General features: G+C 36.7%; 1 protein-coding gene across 4 annotated transcripts in view; it reads right to left on the bottom strand.

Moving 5' to 3' along the window:
* Window positions 1-2,248: 2,248 nt before the first annotated feature.
* Window positions 2,249-25,816, bottom strand: part of SCLT1 (sodium channel and clathrin linker 1) — a 77,870-nt gene continuing 54,302 nt past the window's right edge. For 3 of the 4 annotated variants that reach the window (XM_039383460.1, XM_027716015.2, XM_027716012.2), the window contains 12 exons: window positions 23,287-23,377; window positions 23,024-23,115; window positions 22,211-22,388; window positions 18,295-18,393; window positions 17,717-17,788; window positions 16,980-17,054; window positions 16,307-16,452; window positions 15,725-15,917; window positions 13,637-13,833; window positions 5,646-5,724; window positions 4,462-4,557; window positions 2,249-2,500 (listed from right to left, as the gene is read on the bottom strand). In XM_039383460.1, the coding sequence (XP_039239394.1) occupies window positions 2,438-2,500; window positions 4,462-4,557; window positions 5,646-5,724; window positions 13,637-13,833; window positions 15,725-15,917; window positions 16,307-16,452; window positions 16,980-17,054; window positions 17,717-17,788; window positions 18,295-18,393; window positions 22,211-22,388; window positions 23,024-23,115; window positions 23,287-23,377 (1,381 nt within the window). In that variant the 3' untranslated portion in view covers window positions 2,249-2,437. The remainder of the gene's footprint in view (window positions 2,501-4,461; window positions 4,558-5,645; window positions 5,725-13,636; window positions 13,834-15,724; window positions 15,918-16,306; window positions 16,453-16,979; window positions 17,055-17,716; window positions 17,789-18,294; window positions 18,394-22,210; window positions 22,389-23,023; window positions 23,116-23,286; window positions 23,378-25,816) is intronic. The other variant, XM_027716013.2, reaches the window with a different exon arrangement.

Raw genomic sequence — 25,816 nt, 5'->3', positions numbered from 1 at the left:
GACAAGGCTGTAAAGGCTCACATCTAGCAATGCATCTTGAAAAACACCAGTGATAGATCTTTCACTGTCTGGCCTGTTTCACAAGGGGTAGGACTCTTGGGAAGATGCAAAATGAAATCTCACCTGTTGAATGCAAAGAATCTGATCACCTAGAAATGTTTCCTAAATAGACAGTCAAAAACATTTTTAGTCAATGGGAGTCAGTACTATCACACTAAGTAAGGAATCTTTAAACTACTCAAAACCTGGTGACGGGGGTGGAGAAAGGAAGTTTGCAGAAACAAACTTTCCAATGGAAGAGGGACAAGAAATACGCAGCTAGAACAAATGTAAAACAACCAGGACAGCTAAATGAAAAGCTCCATGCCATGAAGCATATCAAGGAAAGGAGCAAAACTTACCTAACTAGCAAGTCTCAAGTTTTAATTGCCTTAGCAATTGCCTTTCCTCTGAATGCCCAACTTGGAAACAACATGCAAGCAGTCTCCTTTAGACACCGAAGGAAAATGACAGGAGTTGGTGGTAGTAGGATGAGCTCCATGTGACCACATTCCTGCTCGTGGTTCAGCCAAATGCATTTGGTCTGTTTTTAGCTGCTCAGAGGATTAGGCAGACAGAAGGGAAACCTTTTCCTTTCCTGTGTCATGTGCCGTAATTGCTCTCCTGCCCCTTAACTTCACTATTAGGTGCTTGTGTCATCACTGCAATTTCTGTTCTGGCAAACAGCCATCACACAAGAGCTAGAATGTATCCATAATTAATGAGGAACCACACAGGTGCCCTTCTGTGCCCTGAAGAACAAATAAACAAATACTCAGACTTGCCTGATGCTTCCAGCCAGCCTTCACTTCACAGCCAGAGCCTGTCTTAGAGGAGTGAAGGGGATTAATAGCTCACACAGAATCTCCCAGGTGGTTGGTCATCATCTCAGCTGTGCATTATGGAAATGAAAATAAGGTGCTTGGTACTTGCCTCCCTCTGTATCATACACATGGCTGATTAATGAAACTTGACCCCTATAGAATTCTGGAGCTTTTGAACAGTGTATCCATGTCACTTTGAAGAATCTTCAATATCATTTTAGCAAAATTAGATTGCAACGAGTACAGGTTTATATCAAATGAAGAAAGCACTAGTAAAGACACGTACCACTGTAGGAACTAGTGACTTCCCCTTGCAGTAAGAAGGAATTGTTCCTGAAGTTGCATCTATCTTGCAGGCTCTACCTGGACAGCCAGGGTTTCAGGAGGTGGCACAAAGTCTTGAGCTGATCAACCCAGCTCTGCCTTTTTAAAATACAAATATGGTGAAGATCCACTGCCATGATCATACAGGTTTGTTAGTCCAAACCAGCAGTTTTGGGTAAGCACTACCCATCAATGGAACTAGAAGTTAGAAAGCAAAATTATACTCTTGACATTCAAGAGGAAGGACAAGAAATTATGTCACTTAAGGCTAAGATCGGAGTATTTCAAAATCAGTTAACACCTATCAAGTGCTTATAATATGTGCTGAAAGAGAAAATGGAGTTCGGCTCTGATTTTAGAATGATAGATATGAAGTTTCTCAACTATCAAGGAAAAACATGTAGGCAAGAGGAATCCCACATACTGGCATCTGTAGAATTCAATCCCCCTATTTTAAAAGGCATAAAAGCTGGATGATGTCACCTTTGTACAAACTGAAGTCAGAGAATGGATGTTCCCAGACACATACAAACCAAGGGAGCAGATCAACAGAAAAGCAAGGAATTGTAAAGTAGTTGCAAGGAATTGTAAAGGAATTGCAAAATAGTAATTAGGAAGAAAAAATACAACTGCAGAAATATTACAGTCCTTAGAAATGAGCTGTCTGAGGAGCCATGACAGCATTTTAGTTACTACCTGTATGCCAGGGGCACCAGACCAAACTGAACAAAATTCTTAAAACTGGAAGGCAACGGAGGCATCTTGCAGCTCAAACACTGACCACAAAACAAGCAACTATTTGGCATTCGTTATGTAATTAGTCTTGCTACGGCTCATAAAGGATCTTTAAATTGTTCCCAAGTTACTGCACTATAAAGAAAAATTAAAGGTATTGACTGTACATGACCAAAGCCAAGATGAATTTCAGTATAAGTGTTACCTACTCTCTGTACACAATCTTGTCATAGCTGGTACATTTTAGACCAAAAAACCCAAATATGCCACAGCATTGTGTCAGATTTTTTCATCTGCTATATTAAAGGACTTTACCAACAACATTCTGCATTCTTCTTCCAGTCTTTATTGTGCATACAGAAACAGGACCTTCATCCACTCCCTTTCTTACCGGAATAAACCAGAGAATGTTTAAGTTTTACAAGCCTTGTTGTGTATTTTACTTTATTGCTCCAATATGAAGTTTCTCCAGCAATCTTCTTAACTCCAGTGTGGTGAATGAGCAATACATATGTTTAAATATTTTCCAGATCCTTCAGAGAAGCAGTTTTTTTATTCTGTGTAGTTATCAGGCTGAGCTGTAATGAAACACAAGCAAACAGTTTCTTAATAATTCTTTGTAGGATCAAAGTAACAGTAGAACTTCTATACTGAAGGTGTTACAAAAGAGAGAGAACAAGCACAGATAAATGGAAATTTGGGATAAACAAGAGAATTTACAATGTGCTCTATAGATGACTACTGCTTTTGTCTTATTTTAGGTCCCAAAGAATTCAAGATGATGAAAGATCAGGTATCAGGAGTACACTTTAAAGAACACCTACAGAATAGACATGTTTTAAACCTATGCAGCCATTATCCTGTATTTTTTATGTTTCTTGTTGAATTACTATTATTTGAGAATAAGCTAAAATTTAGAGTAATTGAACTGTCCACAATAACAGTGTAATTTCTAGGCTCCCTACTAGTCCACCTCTAACCTATATTTGATTTAATTTTACAAGTAAGCTGGATAATATAATGAGAACACACAATTAAGTCAGAAAGCAGCCCTCAGCCTACAACTTGAGAATACAGAGAATCCCATTCTGAATCTGAGGGAACACACACACAAACATTCAGTCTTTGGAGACCTGGACGAGAATAAATACCCAGATTCAGAAGAGTGGACATTCTTGCAACACTACTCCTGGAGACCTCTTTCTCCAGACTTTAGTAGGACACTGCTGGTATGTCTTTTCTTGGGGCTTGGCACAGCAGTTCTGAGGTCATTACAGAGCAGCCAGGCCTGACAGCTGACAGCAAGCTTCAAGCTTGACCTCTGTCAAGCTTGAAGACGGCAAGGCAGTTCTGAACTCTGGCAACAAGATATGGGCAACAGTTCAGCTGCTGAACATCTATCAAATCTCTCTGTTACCCTTCAGAGGGAGCCTGGTGAGGAACAGCTAACTACCAATCTTTGCTGGAACAGCAGGACCTCTTTCTCTATGGGCATGGAGGCCACAAGTTTACTCCCCTGAAATGTGACATGACCATGTTTGTTTTTTTTATAGGAAGACAGCATCCCAGAAGTATGAGAGCTGAACAGATCCCTATAACAAACATGAGGTTAAATAAATAAATAAATTACTCTTTCAGAGCAAATCTTCAGCAGCTGAGTAGACCTTGTCATGACAGAGAGCATTTAGAGCCAGGAACCATAGCTTATGTTATGACGGCTTGGCAGCTATGCCCTCTTATTCTCTCCTGTTGAGAAAAAAATGCCATTTGTCCTAAAACTGGACAATTTAGGTCAGTAAAATATTTTCTCTCTGCAGCTCACACGGGGTCACCCATATTAACAAGTTATAATTTGCAAATCAGTTTCCTAAATCACTGTAAAAAAAACGTGGGAGGCAGAAAGACCATCTTTACTTAACAGGAGGCCAACTTGAGTAATTAACCTCCTTGGAAAATAAGTGATCCCAGGGTATAAACATCCAGGGGATTTGTTTAGAGTTGTATAGCTTAAAGAATATGGAAAAATTAAACAGTGACATACATATACACCATCTCTCTTTTCCCTCTTCCCATGGCCTGGAAAAAAACAAGCATTTCCTATTCTGTCTGCACAATTTTCAGTATTTTTGTCACTGCAGGAGTTATTGCAGCTGTTACACGTAGCTGATGGTAACTGCAGTGGGGTGTTCTTCAACAGATAAACAACCCGCTCTGTGCAAACAGGAGCTGCAGTTAGTGAAAGGGTTTCTTTTGTCTTTGCTAGCTTGCTGCCATTTCTGAAGCTGGAAATGATCGTACACCTTCATTAACACATTTTAAAGTTTAATTCATATCAAACTGGTTTCCATAAACAAACCTACACTGTCACATAGGCGTCCTGTCAGAAGGCAACACATTCAAAATACAAGTTTGTTGTTAAAATTATATTAGTAATAATGCACGTAAATGATCATCTCTGCCTCAGGATTGATGCAAAGTGAGTACTTCTGTGCTTTTTGTATGCAATGTGCTTAGATAACGTTTTCTGTGAGTTGTGTACCTGTTGAGATGCTGTAGCTGCCCTCTGTTCTGCCTGGCTCAGTCGTCTTTGGAGCCTATCGATGTATTCACGATATTCCATCTTTAATGTCTCATCCTATGTAAATGGAATATCTCATTACCAATGCCAAGTTCTTTTCACTGAATCCACACATACTGCAGCAAAAAAGCTTAACACAAAGGAACGTCAGAAGTGGAAATGTTTTCCCTTTACAGTAAGCCTGAAGACAAACTGCTGACACATTATAGAGAATTTCCAGCTCAGATATGACATGACGTGACTTTTCCACTCAGACTAATTTGCAGGGGAAGTTTTATTCATTTCACCATCTTGAAGCAAGATGCATAAAAGCTGACATTTTAATTCAAGTAATTTAATTCACGCAACCTTGTCATGTAAGGTAAAACATGTAAATGTTTTAGCTATACTCAAAAGGAAAAGGAATATACTAGATAATACAAATGGGCTGATAAACCTGCTACAGACCTCCTCTGTTCTCTTCAAAGGGTCCACACAAACTTTCTTAACCAGCGTTTACTCAAAGAAATCTATTCTTGCATCAGACCCAATTTTCTCCTCTAAGTAACACAGCACTACAAAAAACAAGATAGAAGGACTTATCCTGGGTAGAACTGGATGTTTTCCCGGATTTATGAGGCTGACAGGAAAGTCCTTTTTTAAAGTGGACCTTAATTATTGAACAATGCACATTCCAAAACAACCCTGTCCTTAATCTTTAATGAATAATACCTTTGCTATATGCATATATGGACACAGAAGGTAAATTCTACTGTCCACATAGCATGTGGAGAACTTGGTATCTCTGTCTATGCCACATTATCCACAATGTCAATGCCTGCTTCTGTTTAGAGGCTTGCATGAATCCACAGGCATAAGTAAGTTCAGAAACACTTCCTGAATTGTCTAAATTAGTCACCTTAAAGATGATCTCTCCTTTAACTTTGGTAATTTGAGAGTAAAGTTCATTTGTCTTCCTGCCGTTTGAACATGTCAGTCAGCAGAAACAGTGAAGTTTTCCAATTATTACTGACTATCCCTGTCAAATATCCTTAATTTTCTCTAAACCAGCAACATAACTCACCTAAACAGGTTTTTTTTAAGATCCAAGTGTACACACATCTGGTTGTAACTGAAAGTAGCTGTCACATCAGTCATTATCTTACCTCAGTTACCTTCTCATTTGCTATTTCCAGCTGGGAAATGAGCTCCTGGCTACGAAGTTTTTGTTGACACAGCTCACTTCTGTGAATCAGAAGAAAAGATGCTGATTAGCACACAGTAGTACTTCAGTTATTGGAACATAATTTCATAGGTCCTTCGTTGCATTGTAGGGGCTTATAGTGGATTTTAATTACAGGGTTGCTCTTAAAACACTGATTTCAAAAGCACCACACATCACTTCTTCATGCTGTGTATTCAAAACTGTAATGGCAGAGGAATGAGATGTATTTGTTGGAATCAGCAGGAGTTTGTCAAGAGCACTTGACATTTTACAGGGTTTTATTTCTGTTTACTGAATCTTATTTCGGAGGCATGATATCTAGTATGTAGTAAATATAAGCTGCATTTGCACAGTGCATTCAATATTGAGATTAACATTCTAATTGGTGTTTCTTTACCAGACTTCAGCGTGGGCATTTTAAAGGTGCTTTGAAGTACCTGAAAATAAATCATTCTATACTTGTGAGACAGACAACAATGTGACACTTCATGAGGAAAAGGAAAATACCACCTACTTCAAAGCAGTCTTTTTACTTTTATACTGAATGAGTTTTAGTGATCCTCAATTTGCATAGTATTGAAGACAAAAACCATCTGGGTTATGACAGACATCTTTGACCTAGTGCTTAAAGGAAACAGTCCTTGCCTCCTGTCATCACAAGGCACAGAAGAAGAGGGATGACTAAAGATGGAACTTTGGTAATTTTAGCCAGAGGAAGGTGCAAAACTGAACTGATCTAACCTTTGACCAGTCTCTACTCCACTACCTCACCTTTAGATGCTCTACCGAAACTACAGGCACTGTAATGGAACCTAAAGCATTTATTCTTTTTGAGGGAATGGGGGTAAAGTAGAAGATACTTTAGCCTCAGATCTTAATCTTAAAAAGCCTCTGATATTTTAATGATGACACTTAGTTCTCAACAATTTACTCATAAACTTTTAAACCTGGTATTTCATAGAAGTTTGAAAACTTGATATACAGTACTTGCAATACAAGGTTGCAATGTACTTGTCACATCAGGTCACCACTGTACCAGGTGAGTAGTTTCCACTCCCCTGTTCTCCACCAACCCCATTCACCAATCCCAGGTAGATATCACAAAAACAGCTCAACAACTTTTAACTTTCATAAAAATAAAAGTACATAGGTATAATCTCTATATAATTTTAACTGTTTAACAGGATTTAAATATCTGCCTGTGTTACCACATGTGAACAATTTCATATAAAGTAAGAATTACAGATGGATTAAGACTGCAGGATCAAGAGAATATGTTAATATGTAACACTATTGCAATTTGTCCTCCATGATCAATATCAAGCATCAAGATGAGGCATTTTCAATATAGGAGACCAATTTTAAGGCACCTAAAAATTCTTCGCTACTGAAAACAGTCTGTCTCCTATGCTTGCACTTGAGTATGGAATTAGCATGCTTAGCAGCACAGCCCATAAAGTTTTACATGCTCATATACAGCTGTGGTCAAGGAATTATATTTATAATGAGATCACACTGAACACATATTTAAAGAAAACAGTTTAACCTTGTAAGCATAAGGAAATGTGATGCCTATTGAGCCAGACAGTTGATTCATTCTGAGTGTTAACCCTCCCCAAATACACATTATGAGATCTCAATATTAGAATTGAGCAATAACCCCCAACTGCTGAATAATTAAATCAGCCCCCACTGTACATTGTCTACAAGTGAGTAGGAAACAAAAGGTGAGCTTTTAGCATTTTGGCAGACAGGTGATAAATCCACCAGCTGCAGCAAGTACTTTCTGCAAAGCTCTCAAGATAAATATAGCATGTGCCAGCTGGGTTTTTTTTGGTTGAATTATACTATAATATGATTCAGTTACTCTTAGTAATTATGAATTTTGTATACTGCCAGTACCTGCATCTGTCTCTCATCCTGCTAATTTTTTTCTTTAATGAACAACTTAAAATAAGCAGCTACAGCTGCCAAACATTACACAAGTGCAGCCAAGAATAATGTTTTAGAAATGGAGGAAACTTCTTCATCTCAAATGCTGTGCAATTCACTGCATGTACTCTACAGGATGGAGGGAAAAGAAGGCAGTCATGGTCAACATTTCATACACTGTCACCAAAAAAGGTCATTGCTCAAAGGCAGATTCTTTTCAATTACAGAAGAGATAAAACTGAGAACTCCAAACCCCACACATGGCTACAGGGATTCCCAACTATGACACAGAAATGTGTGAGAGGCAGAAATGCGAACACAGACACCCAAAATAGCTGCAATCAGAAGACTTAAGCTAAGTATTTCAATTTAAAAACAATATGGCAAGGATTCCTTTTTTTTAAGTACTGACAATAATAATTCAAGTGAATATTAAAAAAATTAAGCCATTCAGTATAGTTATTCAAATATAATGGATTTATACTACAACAAGTATTTTTGGTTTTTTCCCCCCAAAAAGCTGAATCTACTAGACATAATGGCAGATGGGTAGGATTATTAATTTACTAATTCATACTATGTATTATTATTACATTTTATTACATTTTTATTTAAAGAGTTCAGATTTTTAAAGCTCCTCAAATGTTACATGGAAGTACATTTATCATCTTTATCATTTAAGGTAATGTTTATGAATTGTTTCATGTACTGTTTCGTAGAAGAACAGACCTGTGCATACCTTTTCTACCCAATTCAAGCTAAACCGTACCTTAACCAAGCAAACATCCACGTCTGACAGGCCAAAGCAATATTCATGGCAGAGCTGAGAAAACTGTCAATGCCCTGTCAAGTTTTCAAGTTAGAAGACCTACCTTTTTCTCTGTCTGCAGTTTTCCAGATCTACTCCAATGAAGTGCATTCTATGGATAATTCAGTTATTTGATTCAGTATGACACTTTGCTTATCCAAGTGAATCTTATCCTGATGCCTGCTCCAAACAGAATCATGTTCAACAAAAATAAGCTTGTGGTGTTGGCCACTGGTGCAGAGTCTGGTAAGAGTTTATCTGGTTATCTGCAAAATTCCCTCTCTATTTACCCCAATTCTTACTTAATTCTCAGGATTAGGACACAAAAATCTATGGAAAACACTGATATGCCAATTAGATGGGATTAACCATCTATTGTATTTGTGCATTCATTTTAGCACAGACCGGTCAAGGCAGACTTTACAGAATGAATGAATAATCTACCCTTATTTTTAAAACCTGCATACAGTCTGGGTACTTTATTTTTGAGCAAATGCTGGCAGATTGAATTACTCTAGTTTTGCCTACATTCTGTTGCTAGAACTGTCTCTCTCATCCCTTCTCATTCTGTACTGTGTTCTGTTGTTACTGAAGTTTGTTTCCTTCCAATTTACAGATTTCCTAAATGTTCCTTTGTTATTGCTGATCCCATTTTCTATCTGCTGTCATTTATTCTTCTCAGCTGAAGTCTGAAGAACTACAGAGCCTGTAAAAACTTGCACATGTATTCCCCACTTCTTTCAAAAGTAAATTCTTTCAAATGAAGACAAGAAAAGTAAAAAGCTGGAAGCACTTGCTACAGATTTTTTACCACAGTTGTCAAAGGCAACTTAAATTTTTGGAACATTCAAACTGATCTTAGAGCCTACAACTTTACAACTGGAAGCTCTACACCCTGTAGATCAGCAACAGCAACTTGGATTACTTCTAATTCTTATCAAATTCTACACACATTGGTGTAGAAGTGACATCGAAGATCAAAATAACATTTTCAACATTAAATCTAGTTCTGATTTGTTATTTAGATTAATTAGACAACATTCCCAATTTGGTTATTTAGATTACTTGGACAACATTCCAGCTATATAGGGAGAAGAATAAAAAAGAAATCAAACAGAAACTCAAGTATCAGTTACTAAACTAATGAACATACAATAGTTAAATTATTCACCAGGACTTAAAAGCTCTTTTCATGTTATGAATGAAATTACATTTTGAAATAAGTTTGATAGTTTTATAAAATTTCTTCCGTTTTCCATTTAAACCCCTATAAAGAATGTGAAAGATTACCTTTTTTAAAACCTTTAACTGTAATCACTCTATTTTGCTACTACTTTATAATTGTAAATATTTGCTGTCTATGTTCAGTACATGTAGTTAGAACTTGAAGTATCTACAATGGAACAGTGATCCATGTCGCAAGCAGCACTGACCTTCTCATTTACCTTCAAGACTGACTTTGGCACAAGGATAGTGAAGCAAAACCGGCTCCTTGCCCTCCTTGCAAGGTGAAGGTGAGGTCTATTACCAATAAATCCTCCTTAAGATGCATAAAGCATCTTAAAATTCTTAGAGGGAAGAAAACTTCTCATAAATTAAGACTATAATATATTTTTATGAAGAAAATGGTGCAATTTAGTCTACAAGTTCAACGCATTGCCTACTGTTTCAGCAGTGATTCTGAATTTCAAATTCAGTTTTATCAGCAACTTTATCATGTTTAACTTGAATGAGATCCAAACGTCCAGGGAAGCACAGAATAATTTTCAATGAAGCCTGGAACTATCAGTTAACTTAACAACATTTTTATCTACAGGTTTTTCATGGATCTATTAGATTCTCATTTAATTTACAAAATTATTACTCTGTTCTATTGTTACAGGTTGCAAAATTTTACTTTTCCTTCTTAATTTTTTTAAAATCAAAAATCACCTAACATTCACTGATGTTTCTTCATTGCTTAGAAGTATTTATTTAATACCTCCTTCATACATATGGATTACACCTCACCAACAGAACACTTCCAGACTTAAAAGATGACAAATGAGGAGCACAATGTGGAAAAGTTAGCAGCAGCTGCTGGGAACTTAATAAAGAAGCCACAATGTTTCCTTCACATGGAAAATGAAAACAAGGAGGACAGAAGTGGAGAAACACCAAGAGATCATGAATTTAAGGTAAAGGAACGGGAACTACCTACACTAACAAACGGGACACTGACTCAGTGCTTAAGAGAGCTGCACCAACAGCAAACTCCTAGTGAAATGTAAACTACCTCCTCGGTATACAATGATAGGACTTTCTTAGAAAGTTTAAAACTTCCTGAAAAACACTCAGTTATAAAACACATTAGTATGCTTTGAGAGTAATGATTTTTGTTAAAATTGTGTTTTTGTTAAAAACTGAAATTCTGCTATAAGCCACCAACACAACCTCTGCATTTGCTCATATATTTACATGAATCCCCCGTTCTCTTGGACCCCACTGTGAGACTTGGTGAGACCATTTCCTTCATTAGCCTCAAGAGGACTTTCAAACAGAGTCTTTAAATAATAATAGATTAATTAATATCTTACCAGTATCAGTCTGGTTTTAGTGTTCTGTATTTAGTGCTCTTACTGAAATTTCTCTGGTAAGTGCATTTGCTGCAAAATCATTCTGCTTTTTAAAAAATCAGCAACTTGATTTTAGTTCACACCATAGTAAGAAGTGATTTGCTGTTCTGCACTTGCACTCAAAATACTCAAATTGTTATTGTGGTAAGATTAAAAAAAATATGCTAAGTACTCATTTATATTACAAGCAAGGACTTTCGTGTTGAGTGTAAGTCAGGAGCTAATTTTCATACCAACTGCATTCCACACTATATAACTCAGTATCTCTTAATGTATATAATGTGAAAAGTAGGCTAATTTTAGTATTTCCAGATAATACATATAGGTTCTGTTATGGCCACTTCTCATAATAATATCAGTGCATCACTGCACAGATTTAATATGAAATTCCTCGTGCCAGTCTAAATGACAACCTTTCTGTTCCTACTGCCAGCTTCCTTGCAAGGTAGAGCATATACCTGATAAAAACTTCTATTTCTAGCTTATACAGTATGAAAAAGCATAACATGCAAAATCATCTTAAAAAGTAATCAACTTGGCTTTTAGACTTGCACTAAAATATCTACTGAAGTCATATAAACAGGGACATTTTCAAAATTTACTACCTATTTTACATCCAAATTCACAAAGCAGACTTCCTGTCATGTCTGTTGTATTTTCTATGTCAGCATTTTGCTGCAGATAACTGAGGTCTAAATTTTTTGGTCTGCAGTAACAACATTTTAACACTTAACATTAAAGGTTAGCTGTTTCACAGACAACTTTAATGGGTGAAAGTCTGCAATTTTTCCCTTTTAATTAGAACTTGCTGAACTACATTCAGGATCTAGTTATGAATCCAGATGGCTCAACTGTGAGTTTTTGTAATTTGATTACAGAAAATAAACTACAAGTTTAAGAGCTAAAATTTACCTTAGCATGAAACATTGCAAAATACTTTTCTTCTCCAGTTACTGCAGCATTTACAAAAGATGTTAAAAAAGTATTAGTAAGAGCCAGCTAATTACATACAGTGAAGCTATTAAAACTGTCAGTGAATAGGCACAGCTCCCAGTGCCTTGCAGACATGCTCAACACTGATGTTGAGTCTCCTCTGAAAGAGACTTTTTCCTTTTTAAAGAATTGTTCTTTGATATTGGCAAAATGCAGTATATTTTAAGGGAAAATAAAGCCAGCCTATATCTGAATAGGTAAGGTAAAAAACCCCTGTAACAGTTTACTTTGGAAAGGTAAAGATGACCACATACTTCTCTACAAAGATGGAAAACCAGGTTGGAGTAATGGTAGGGTAGATTTTTTGTAGGCAACATCTTCAGGAATTTATTTTCCTTGCTCATGTTTAGAAAATTGGATTCTAATTCCACTCAAACCATTGGCATTCTGACAGCCAAGAAATGACAAGCTACGCTTAAAAAACTGTGACTCCAAAAATTGCATGAGATACTGGAAATATTATGGTTTGAGCTGAGACTATGTAAAGCTTTATAATAATAATAAAACACAAAAAAATCCCAAGATTACTCTAAAGGAAATGAAAGGTAGCATTCCAATTTTAATAGGGCAAAAGCTTTGCTTTCTTGTTAACATGATAGTAAGCAGCTTCTAAAATCAATCTGAGCCATATGAACCATCCAAGACTGCATCCTGTGCTTTAAGTGATTAAAGGGTCATTTCAAATTTATAAAGTTAACAGAGTGGCATATCCTTAATTTTTCTTCTCAAAACCCTAAATGATAATGATACATGCAAAGTTATATTCTTCTCTAAACATTTTAAAGAAGTGAGACTTATGAAATCAAGCTTCCTGGTTTAGAAGTTACTGTGTACTGGTCTGTCAATCTCTTCCAACTTTCAACCAATTTTGAAGGGGAAGAGATCTTGGAGACATAAACTTCTATGCAGTTCTATAAAAATATCAGGCTCATCTCTAATTTATAGTCTACTTGAGCTGACAGAGTTTCCAGAGCTTAGAAAGAAATAAAGCATAAGGCAAACTTGCGAAACTGAAAATATTCTTGTATTCTGTGCTGCAAATCCAAGTATCAGCCAGTTACTTGGCAACACACATGAACTAGGATAAAGTAAAGTTTATATCGTGTTTTTTCTTAGGACAATCACACAACCCATTTGTATCTTCAATTATGACAGCAACTGCTCAGAATAGAACATTAGATGTGTATGCCAATAGGTTTTTGTCCAGTTTATTCTAGAAGTCTGGAGACTAACTCCACAACTGATGTTATGGTGACTTTTCAAAATAGGTATAGAAGTTTACATAATCCAAGGCTAAAATTCTCTAAATTGAGTGTGCTGTATCTTGAAAGAGTAAATTAAAAGTAATACATTCCATTTATTTTGTCATTACAAAAACTCACACATTATCAGCAAGATGTGAAATTTTTACTTCAGTGCTAACTTCACAGAGAGCATAAAAAGTTCTGTTTAGATCATTCTTCCTTGTTTTGTTGGAAGCACATCATCTAGTCCAGTTGGTTTTTCACGACAGGTCTACTGCCCTATACCACACAGTAGCTAAAACACTAACACTTTGCAGAAGAGGAACAAAACTGCACTTACTTCAGCTTTCTGATCCTGGCTTCTGCAGTTTCAGTAAGATTTTTTGTTTCTTCTTTCCACTGGTTGGTTGCTTTTTGCTGAGCTACTAACAGACATCGAAGCTCAGCAGTGGACTTGTGACTGGTGTCTTCCATTTCCTTGAGTCGAGCTTCATACCCATGTTCTTTCACAGCATGCTCATGCTCCATTGTGCTTATCTACAAAAAACCACAAATTGGGTACAATCAAATCTCTCACTCTTTACTTTTTTTGTTTTGTTTTACAATGCTTGAGGTAAATTTATAAATATTTGTTGAAAGCATATAACATACAATAATTACACTTGTAATTAGATGCTCAGAGATACATGTTCCCAAAGCTGATTTAAGCAAATAGTATAATTGACAATAAAGGATAATGAGTTGTGTATGCTTATTTTTTGTAAACAATCTTTATCCTTCTCCCTTGTGTTTTCTCCACAGAAACACATTCTTCCATTTTTATCTAGCTAAAATGTGTTAGGAGTTTCTTAACTGCATCTGAAATCCTTTGTACATCAGAGGGAAATAGGAGCAAGCAGTAAATGTTATTTGTGACTATAATGGAAGCCTGTCTGACTAAAATGAGACAGACAAAGATTTGGTATATGCTTTATAACCACTGCCTATCTGTTACAAGACTCTAATCCTTTGGTTTTAAGCTATGTTTGAGCAAAGGGTTCTGGAGTTGGACAAGACTTCCTGTTAAATTTGACAGCTTCCTTTATATCTTGTGGTGCAAAGTGGAGACTAGATTTGAGATGGTCCCCATTCATAACTTGAAAACTGCTTACTGAGTTTGTCTTCACTGCTGCAGATTCTTACATCCCTTTTCAGTATCTTTACATTGCAGAGAGGAAAGTACCAGCTATATATGTTCAGAAAGCACATCAAGGATCAAAGCTGTTCCCTCTCTCCAGAAGCCAAAGGTACCGTGAATTTGCTGAGGTTACTACTGATTCATTATCCTACATGCAGTCTGTTCAGGTGCACCTAATGGAACATGTTCAAAAAGAACAACCATCTTTCAGCGAATTACCTGGTTTGCAACTACTCTTATAGAAGAATGTTCTCTGTCCAGAAAATACAGAACAAAAGTTTCACAACCACTCTATTAAATTATTTATTAGTTACACACTGCCCTGGCAACATGGTGGACACACAAATAGAGGAACACTCTGAGCTCAAAGTCAGAGAGATATTTCTAACACATTAGAGACAATAAATAAATGAAGATCTGGAACTGCAATATTATTTAATCTATTCATCTTATAAAAAACAAAGAATACTTGGGGTCTTCTTATGAAGGAGAATTTAATACACATTGAAATACAATTTAATTAGCAGAGACTGAGTTACCCAACAGATTCTGAGGACACAATCCTACAATAAAACTACTTTTAAGCAGCAACCAGGAAGCACCATTGAAACTTCTAACCTTAATTTAAACACTTAATGATTTTCTCTTAGAACTGCTGCCTTGTTAAGCAAATATAAGTTTTCATCATCATGGCCAGGCTTCGCGGACGAAGATTTGGGAAGGCTCTATCCACATTTGCTACAGGCACGCTGGTGGCTTATGAGGCCAATACGTGACAGACATATCCGATTGCAAAAGGCACAGCAGAAAGATTCCTTAGGTGGTATATTCTGCAATACACGGTTCTTTCTGCGTTGCCTTTTTTCCTCGAGGGTGATCCTGCGTGTGTTCTCAAAGGAGACAACTGCGTTATAGATGGTGTGTCTCCAGGCCTCCCGATTTGAGGCCAGAGTAGATCAATATGACCAAGGCTGAGATGTTGTTTCAGGGAGTCCTTGTATCTTTTCTTCGGGGCTCCTCTCTTGCGGCAGCCAGTGGCAAGTTCACTGTAAAGCAAGATCTTAGGGAGGCGGTGGTCCTTCATCCTGGAGACGTGTCCTGCCCATCGCAGCTGTGTTCTCATCAACATGGCCTCAATACTTGTGACTGCTGCTTGTTCTAGAACAGATGTGTTGGTCACATAGTCTGACCAGTGGATGTTTAGGATTGTGCGGAGGCAGCGTTACAATTAAAATAACATATAAAGCATACCTTTATTTTAGCTTTTTGTTGAGCCTCTATTGCCAGTTTTCTCAAACCCTCTATTTCTTTTTGCAATTGTTCATTCTCTTGCTGAAGTTTTAGTCTTTGTTCACTGACAAAGGCACTCTTTTCTCGTTCTGAATCCAGAATGCTTTGCAATTTACAGATAGCTTCCTGGCAACGAGATTTCTCTTCCTCAGAGCTGAAAGAGAAGGAAAGTCCTGTTGTAACTCAAGAACTGAACAACTACTGAACTAGAGAACAAAAGATATAGACCAGGGCAGATCTTTGGTATGACCCAGTACAGCTGTTCCCCCATTTCCTTCTGAAAGTTTGTATTAGCTCAGCATGTTTAATGGGCTTGACAGCTAGAACTATGCAAAAGTCAGCAAAGAATTTTATCAAGATGATGGAATTGATAAAATCAATCTAATATTAGATTTCAGAATTATGCTTCAGAATTATGGTATCTTGACACTATGTTTGCTACTGATTAAAAAGATGTGACAAAACCCTGTCACATATTCAACAATTTAAATTGTCAGAAATAATTTCTCTGGCTTTCTCTTGTATTTCTGTAACATCACTTACTTAATTTCCAGTTGTTTCAGTTTATTTTGTGTTGTCTGTAGACTTAGCTGAAGGTCATCTTTTGCAGCTTCTGCAAGTAAGTACTTCTGATACAGCTGCTCTAGTTTCCTACTGTTAGATTCATACCCTCTGTCTTCCCTCGAAATCTGAAGAAGAGTAAATGTACATGTAAGATCATCTTTACCTTGCCCTGGTGACTGGCAGTGTAGTACTGACAAGGAGGCTACTTACTCCTCATTGCATCCTATTTGCCAGTGATTTAAAACAAAACTGAATTTCTGTCATTGTATCTGTGCTGCTCCTGCTACTTGAAAAAAAAAGTTTTCAAAGATCTGATCTGACATTTATTTAGTTTTCTGTCTATTGAGTTTAACTGGACCAGTATTCTTTCAGATTATGCTAAATCTCTCTCTTTTACTTTTTTACACTTTTCAAAGAACATTCTTTTTCAGTTTAGTGTTGCAGCTTTAAAACACTTTCTGGATTAAAAAAAAAACAACCAACCAACCAACCTTAAAGTAATTACATGAAAATTTACAATTAAGAAAAGCTACTAAAAAAATAAAATAAGAAAATTAGGGGGAAAACACATGAAAATGGGAAAAATCAATATAACTTTTCCTTCTGAAAAGAGATATTAAATGTGATGTAAAAATACATACAATTGCCTTACCTTTTCAAGTTCTTCTTCCACTGCTCTCTTTTCTCTAATGGCTCGTTCAATTTCACTCTGTTTTTCTCCACATTCCTATTTTTAAAAGTAATTTTTAAATAGATCTAATAATTCAAAGTAAAAATTCAAGAAGTGCCAAAGCCAAACCTGTAAATGCAGTTCTTGCTGCTATGTATGCATTTGACTATATTTACCTGTTCGTTATTTTCTCTATAGGATCATTCAATGTACAAATTAAGAAACATAAAATGAAACCTTTTAAAAATAAATTTAATGCATAAATAGGCACATTAAGCACTGAGTTCTTTTGGTCACCTGCATAATTTATTATAAGTTCCTGGTTCATTCAAGAATACAATGATTGTGATGGACAGACTTTGTCTTAGGATACTTTATCAGTTTTCATATACTTAATTTCTACATACCCATCTATAGATATGCAAAACTCAGCTTTCTATGCTTATCCCTGAAAGAAACAGGGATACTTAAGAAATGCCATCACAGAGAAAATATTTTCTAGAGCACAGATCTCATTGACAAAATGTTTGTGAACCGATGTCTGGAAACATACAGGATGCATTGTGCTCTATAGTAATATCGTATTGTCCTACACAGTTACTCATTAATCATGTTAGTAGGCTTTCTTTTACTGGAATATAGTATTTTATTTGATTAGCAATAACTAGAAGTCTCAAATGATTTGCTATCAAAAATGTTTTTATCAGTCAACTCCTTACCATCTGAAGAGCCAAAATTTCTTCTGTTAGCCGAGAAACCTGCACATTACATTGCTTCTTTGCAGTGTTTACCTGTGAGTAAAAACAAAGTAAAACTAAAAAATTAGTCCCACAAACTAGTTTTCCATCTTGCTTTTTGATATACACATATATAGCCTATATGTGGTGCATGCATGAAAATATCTGGGACTGCAGTAACTGACAAATCTTATGACATAAATGTTAGAAGAATTATTATTATCAATACTACTTTAATTGAGGGTGTCGAGAAAAAAAAGCACACATGAAGACACCACGAGTATCATTCTTTACATCTTCACAGTGCAGCCTTGTCTACACCAGTATCTGCACAGACATCAACAGTTTTGGTTCTTGAGAGATTTAAGAATACCACTTAGTTCAGAGGAATACATGTCTAGACAACAAAGCTGAAGAGTATGTACTATCAGCATGCTGCCTTGTCACTTATATTATCAAAACATTTTTAAGAAAACTGCTCATGATGACCATGCATCAGCAAGGGCTTTTCACCCTGAGGAAAATCAAAAAATCTTCCCATTCTAAACATCGTAACTTACTGCCTTTCTAATTCTTGCAGCAGTATCTTCTGCAAGTTGAGACATTTCATCTTTCATTTTTTTGATCTCCTCTTCCTTTTGTTTCTCCCCAAAGAGTGCCTAGAAAAAAAAATAACAAATATGACCGATATTTTAATGCGACACAGTACCTAGCATGGAGAGAAGAAACCACATATAGTCACTGATCAAAAGACACTTTTTCTCCTTTTTACTTTGGAGCAGTTGACACTGAGACTCAACAAGAAAACAAGAACAGTGAAAACATGTTGCACTAAATGCACATTCTTGTAAATCAGAATCACACAAAGAGTTAGTATCAGTAGGTGCCTTTTTTTATTGGGACTTGCAGATTTTGGCTGAGCCTGGAATTTACACAAAAGCAAGCACAGGAACTCAGAGCAAATGGCAAAGCTACTTTCCAGTGTTCTATCTCGTGCCAGTATCTGTAATAAAAACATGCTGACAATGATGCATGTAAAAGGTTTCTATTAGGAAACTGAATACCTGTATACACATACACTCCTACATAAAGCTAAGCATTTTTTATGGTTCATATACTACTCATCTCTGAGAAAACTAAAAGTAAAGGAATAAAAATGTATAGGCAACTAAGGAACAGGTATGCAGACCCTTTCATGCTGGATGCAGTGAACGAAACAGCTCTTCAGCATAAAAAAAATTGGGAGAATTACAGAAAAAAGTGTAGCAAGGAACCCTTCCTCTGAGGGATGCAAGAAAGTTACCGATGTTACAGTATAACACAAGATACTGGTCCGAAAAGATTACAGAATATAGGATTTTTTATGTCACCTATCAAGAATCCTAGGTGACACATAGAGAATGTGTATATGCACAAAGGGAGAAAGACATAAAAAAAGTCCCTAATGGATGAAATAAGCTAAGCCTGTAGAAGGTTACTCACTTCAGGCAATAACATGCCATTTCATTGGTCATAATCTCCTTTACTGATCCTATATAATTCAACTTTGCTCTTTATTGCTCAAACTACTCTTAAAATTCTTCTGATGTCCTTTTATAAGCTTAGCTTTTTGTGTTTTTTAATGTTAACAGAAGCAGCATTATTACAATTTCTACCTCAACCTCTCTACGGTTTTAGATTCTCTTGTAATTTTCCCATATCACCATTAGGGGGCACCCGCTGATAACACCGCGGCCTGCCCACACAGGCACGGCACACCTGCTGAAGAGGGGGTTATCGCGTGAAGTGGCATGGGAGTTTGTGGGGGATAAAACCCAGTCACTGCTGGCATGGGGACTGCCTGTTTGTTTCCTGCTCAGTACTTGACAAGAAGCCGCTGCCTGCCCGACCCAGACCATCTCTCTCCCCCACGCCAGTATCCTGCTAGTCCACCGCTGTCCCGCTTGCTCCTGAGGGGCTGCCCCCACCAGACTCGCACCAGTTTTTGCCGCAGTCTCCAGCCGGCCTGTTGCAGCCCGCTTCTCCACGCCGGGACGGCAGCCGCTGCCGCCCTCCTCCTCCCCCCACCTGCTACAGCTATAGGCTTCTGCTGGTTCACTGTGCCCACCGGCGTATGAGAATTAAAAATACGGTGGTTTTTTTATAAATAGGCGTATCGTGAAGTTGTAAGATATCCAAGTTCCAAGACCTGAACTTGGGTATCAGGGTCTCTTTTGACAGGATAAGGGAAATGAGAAAATTCTTAAAAATTAAATCTTTTAGGGCCATTTTGTACACGAGTTTCTTCTCTTTGGGCTAAGAACAAAGAAAGATCCATCACCTTTGACAGGGGATGGCTTGCAGCCAATTGGGATAAAGGGAAAGCCCCTTTTCAGAGAAAAGAAACCTTTTTAGGTAAAAATGAATACATTAAAACTTATCTGAAAAGGAGGGGATTTTGTGAAACTATAAAATGTATGGAATTTAAACCGAAGGTGTCTTTTCCCCCGAGAAAGACCCAACGCGTTGAATAAATTCTGCTTTGTTTTTGTTCCCTAAGTTTATTGCCGTCTTTCTAAATTTAAAGAGAGGGATATTTCCCCACAGGGGCTCCCCTGCCTCCTGTCGTTCTGGACTTCCCACTGGTCCCAGCCCTCTGTGCCCTCCGCTCCTGACCGCTCCAGCACCAGCGTTGCATGTTGGAGCTCTCCCGGCCGCTGCTGCTGCCATTGTTGTTGCTTTCTGTGTGACAGTGCCGCAGGGGCCACGTGGAACTGCTTTGCTGGCTCAGCAACACGGAAGGGGACAGAGTGATTTTCTGGGTGAGATTCTTTATTATTGTGTGTTTGTTGTTTTATTTTGGTTTTGCCCTTTTTTTTAGTAAAATTTGTTACTTTGTTTATACTCCTTCCTTTTAAGTCCCATTATTTTTAATGGATGGGATGCAGGACCTCCCATTGAAGGTCCCACCTCCTCAGTAACATTGTCTTTAACCCAAGACAACCCCTAACAGAGCAGGAAGAAAACAGTTTATAACACAAAGCGTTCACAGCTATGTGCATTTTTTGTATCTTGTTCATTAATAGACTTCCCAGTTTGAAAAATTCAGGACGTTTTAGCCAGAGCACTAAATTAAGAATTGTCTGCTTTGTTTTGTCTCTGAGTTTGAAGAGCAACTCCAGGCTAAAAGGAAGTGTTTATCTTTTTAACTGCTCAACAGTGTTGAACTGTTAAGCCGAAACAGAATCAGTTCTAAGATCCTCCGCTTATTCCCACAGACATTAACTAAACTGGGTTTCACCTACTGATGGCTACAATCTCTGGATGGGTATTAAAGTTCTGCCTTGGAACCAAACACAATTTTCCAAAAGTCTGACTGGAACTGAAGCTTAGCATTAAAACACAAAGAGCCCATATTAGACAAGAGTTTACCAAGCCCTATATCCTATTTTCGAAAGGGGCAAAGAGCAGATACTTTAGGAAAGTTAAGAATTGTGAAAATAGGGGGTCTAATTTTTTTTTTGATCAACAGGCTTATCAAGACTTGCTGGATTAGGTCCTGTACTTTAGGAAGTTTTGGTGGATCCCCCTGTTGTGCATGTTACTGTTTTCATATCTATACTTCTGGTATACACATCAACCTATGACAGTTTAATCACACATTGTATATAAAAATTTCTTTAAAGGCCTTTCCACATATCTAGATTTCTTTGTTGACTCCTCCTGCACTTTCCTAGTTTTCCTATGTCTTGTCTGAAATGGGCTGATCTAAACTGCACATGAAGGGGCATTATGTTTAAAGGCTTTTTTTTTTAAACTCCCATTATGAACATCCTATTAATTGTATCGAGCACCACTGAGGATTGTGTGAATGTGTTCTTAAGAGAGATCCATACTATCTCCTAAATTGGTTTTTGACTGGTAAGACTAAACTCAGCAGCCAATATGGTATGTTTGAATTTTTTCTGCCATTTTATAATAGACTAATAAACATATTTTCAAATTTTTCCTGACTGCAGACTTTACCCACTCATTACTCAGTCACTTTTTCTGAACACAGATCTCTCTCTCGGTGCCTTATGTCCCTCATAGAACAAAAAAGTCCCTTTAGTTTAGCTGTTCTTTCCTAGCCATTTTTAAGTGATAAATTCATAACAGAATCTTCCTTTTCAGTCTGACAGCAGAATTTGTTAGTATGTATGTGATAAGAAACTGTCAAAAATTTTGGAAAATTCATGTTCAGGTACAGTATTATCACTTCGATCACATTTATCCAGGCACTCAACATATTGTTTGAAATTTATACTCTATGACAAGCCTAAGTAATGTCATATCCCAGTTTGCTATCTATGCGTTACTAATTTTAGTACAACAGACATAAAAGAAGCCAGCTTGTGCATGTGTATATGCCTGTGAGAATATGCAATCAGGCTCTTCACAACTGTAAGTGATGAAAGTATTCTAATTTCTAAGAAATATCTTTATCCAATGACTTACCTGACTTTTTTCCAAGTTAGCTTCTTCCAAGAGCTGTATGCAGTCTTGGACTTTTACAACAGCATCATACTTCTCACTCTCTAGATTAGCAGCCTTGGCCTGAAGCTCTCTGATTTGTTCCTCCAGGACTGCTCTTTCTGTTCTCAGCTGTTCAGCATCTTGGACAGTAACAAGTAATCTACAAGACAGTAGTAATTTTACTCATTTAACAATAACATGGCTAATTAAGACACTAATCCATTCAGACTGAACTAATAGGAAGCATCTATTCATGAGCTACCCAAACTGCATTGTTTTTGAGTTTGATATTAATCAAGTCCTAGAAAGAAACAGAATTAAAGGAGTTAACTCAGATATCTAATCTCAGAAGAAAGTTGCTATCCTGGGATACATCTCTGAAAATATTCTATATTAAACCAGAACAGAAGAGCCCCAAAAGAAATAAAGTTTTCCTCTGTGGAGGAAATGGAATAATTTGATGTGGGCAACAAAGTTGCAGCTAGACTATTAGAAGAAAAAAACAACAGCTCAGAAATTCCTATGATTGTACCAGTAAGCATGAGAAAGGGCAAGAGAGCCTCAGAGTGATCCTCAAAAAAAATCTCGAAGTTCACAAGTGCTGCTGGTTCAATGAAGAGCACAGCTCTAAATATCCACAGTGAGCACTTTAGCAACACTCGGGCTGCCTTTGCAAGCAGCAGTGCTTTGTTACCTTCTAACGTGTTTGTCATAAAACAACCACTCTGTTTTTGCAGAATCAAGGCATAATTTTTGCAAGTATCCTGTTAGTAACACCCAATGAGTTATCTTTACCTGGTTTCTAATTGTTTTAAACTAGATTGCATTTGCTGCAAGCGTTTGTCGGATGCTGTTTCTCTTTCCCGAGCAGATATCATGTCTTCTTCCTAGAAAGAATAAATGTATTATCCATGACAGGATCTGAGCTTCCCTAAACAAAATAAAGATATACTCACATAAAACAAACTAAATAACAACTTGCAAATAATTTAACATCGGCATTCAGAAACTGACTGGCCATTCAGTTGCAACAGAAATTATTCCTTTCTCTAGAATACCTTTTTCTCCAATTGGCTGTGAAGCTTCTCTCTCAATTTGGTCATTTCCTCAAGCTTAGCATGTGTTGCCTGCCCATCTATTTTGGCTTGCCTGTATATAAAGAAAACAATTATTATAGAGGAAAAAAATGGCTCCATTACAACTTTGTTGAAATAGCTGTGAAGGGCAGTCAGATTTCATAATACTGTTCTTACAGGGCAGAAGAGGTTTCCCCCTTTTCCTTCTTACTACGTGGTACAGTAAGAGAGGAATACTAAATTCCAAAGTCCTGTGGAAATGAATTCTCAAAGTCAGCTTAAAAGGAAGGTGTATGCATTGATTAAATATTTGGAAGGACTAGGCAATCAAAAACTTTAGGTGATTCAAAAGCTTAAGTATAATTAACCACAGATACCTAACAGAGAACTCTTTTACAGAATTAGATTTGACTTTTTAAAGTAATAGGACTAGGAATTAAAAAAAAAAATCATTAAACACTTCTAAAGAATTTAAATTATGTGCTTTGTAATTTGAATAGTTTTTACGAGCTGAAAGAGGAAAAAAATAAACCAGTTAATGAATCAAGTTCATGATGACTAGTGGTTCTTCATCCTCGTACAAAAGCCTATTGAAATCAGCAATCCTCCTACTCCTCTGACTTGCCCTTCACCTTAAGTGTAACCCAATTATTCAGGCTGCATATTAGGCTAAATCTAAAGACCAGTGACTGACCGTTGATAAAGTTAACACAAACTGGAGCATTAATAGTCATGAAAGAAGCTAGAAAACTACTTAATACTTTTAACAATCAACTTCAAGCAAGAATTTCTTATAGAAATAAAATTTTTGAATTAACAGCATAAAAGACAAGCATATTATACCTACATGAAAACCTTAAGCAAAGTATACATAATCCAAGCAATTTTAGAGTGAATGCTTTATTTCAGCCTAATTAATTGGGAAAGTTAAATTGAGTACAATTTTTTTAAAGAGAAAAAACTACAATAAAAACATTATTCCCAAACACAGGTCTTCATTGCAGGTTCAAAACTTTGATCTTACTCCACCTGAGTCATGCATCTTTCTCCTACAAAAAGTACTGTTAAATTCAGGAGGTCATTAAATTGCTTCCCCAAAATATTTAAAAGGTATTGTAAAAAAAATAAAAACTCTAAAGGCAGCATAAGAAGGGGAAAATAAGAAAAACATAAAAAGGCCATAAAAATGAGAACTGCTTAAGTATTAAAAATGCATTTTAATGACCAAATTCAGATTCAGATCAAATGCAGAGGTGTAAATTTTACAGGCAACAAATTGATTTCAAAGATGCAGCTTTTATTCTTTACTGTACAATGCATATTTAACATAATCTTGGCAAGTTATCTCTGTTTACAAGCTTTAAGATTCTGAAATGCGGATATATGCCCTAGTAATGCCAAGTTTCTTAGTTTGTGTGTTTTGTCTAGTCCACACAAACCTAAGTCAAACCTTAATTCTCTAATACACAAGTTGTTTTTTTTAAAATCTCTTTTTCCATTCCAGACTTACTACTCAATCACCATAAATCATGTAAATCTATTAAAAACATCCCAAAGGATTAGAATTGTCTGTGCTAGATGCTACATAATCCATGTGACCTATGTCTATGTAACTTCATGTTAGAGAAGCAACCAGTGAAAATATTCCAGACTTCTTGGAGAACCACTGCAGCACTTACTTTAGGGGTAGGTAGAGCTGCTGTCATTAACTCTGGGAGTAAGACATAGTACTGTTTTTAGGGTTGCAAGGACTTTTAGCTGATCTGAGAGGAATATAGCATAATCAGCACCTGTAATTAGAGACGCGAAGTTCATCTGGGAGCCTCTTTACCCAAACCGAAAATACTATTGGGAAGTAACAATTTCAAAGGTTGCTCATGATCATCGCCAGACAAACTAAACAGTTACGAAAACACTCAAGACAAATGTGTTGAGCAGTCTTGCCCACCTGGAACATACTAAATCAGAAACCTAACATTCTGAAGTGAGGACAATGACTAATCCAGCCCTGTGGATGTTTAAATGAAAGGCTAAATTAACTCACAATTTCACTAGTTATAAAACAGCAACTAATCAAAAATACACATACATATTTGGGCATGTAGGAATAGAAGTTCAGAGCAAGATAATCCACCAGCTTTCAGTAAGTCACCTTATAATATACCTTCTTCCTGAAGGTGTAGTATAAGCAAAAAACATACACTTCTCCCTTCTACTTTCTGCTAGAGAGTAGAATAGACAGTCTTACAAATCCTCGTGTGTTTTCATAACTGTGAATCAAAGAGTTTGGCCATTTTGGTTGTCATGCCCTATTCTAAATTATTTGATCAAAGTGGTATCATTAAAGAATTTCAGGTAAGTCCAAGGATCGAACTTAAAAAGGGTCTCCCTTTAAAAAATGAAACAGAGATGAGACCAAAGGAAATCATGATTATCAGTAATTCTGACAAAAACACTCAACTGCTCAACCATAACCTGAATGATTTTAAAGTTTTTGTTGGTTTGGTTTTGG

The sequence above is a fragment of the Pipra filicauda genome, unplaced genomic scaffold, assembly GCF_003945595.2.
Source record: "Pipra filicauda isolate LSUMZ 115617 unplaced genomic scaffold, ASM394559v2 scaffold30_size5312502_pilon, whole genome shotgun sequence".
Lineage (NCBI taxonomy): Eukaryota > Metazoa > Chordata > Aves > Passeriformes > Pipridae > Pipra > Pipra filicauda.
The sequence above is the reverse complement of the archived record's forward strand: the minus strand, read 5'-3'. Positions and strand labels throughout refer to the sequence as shown.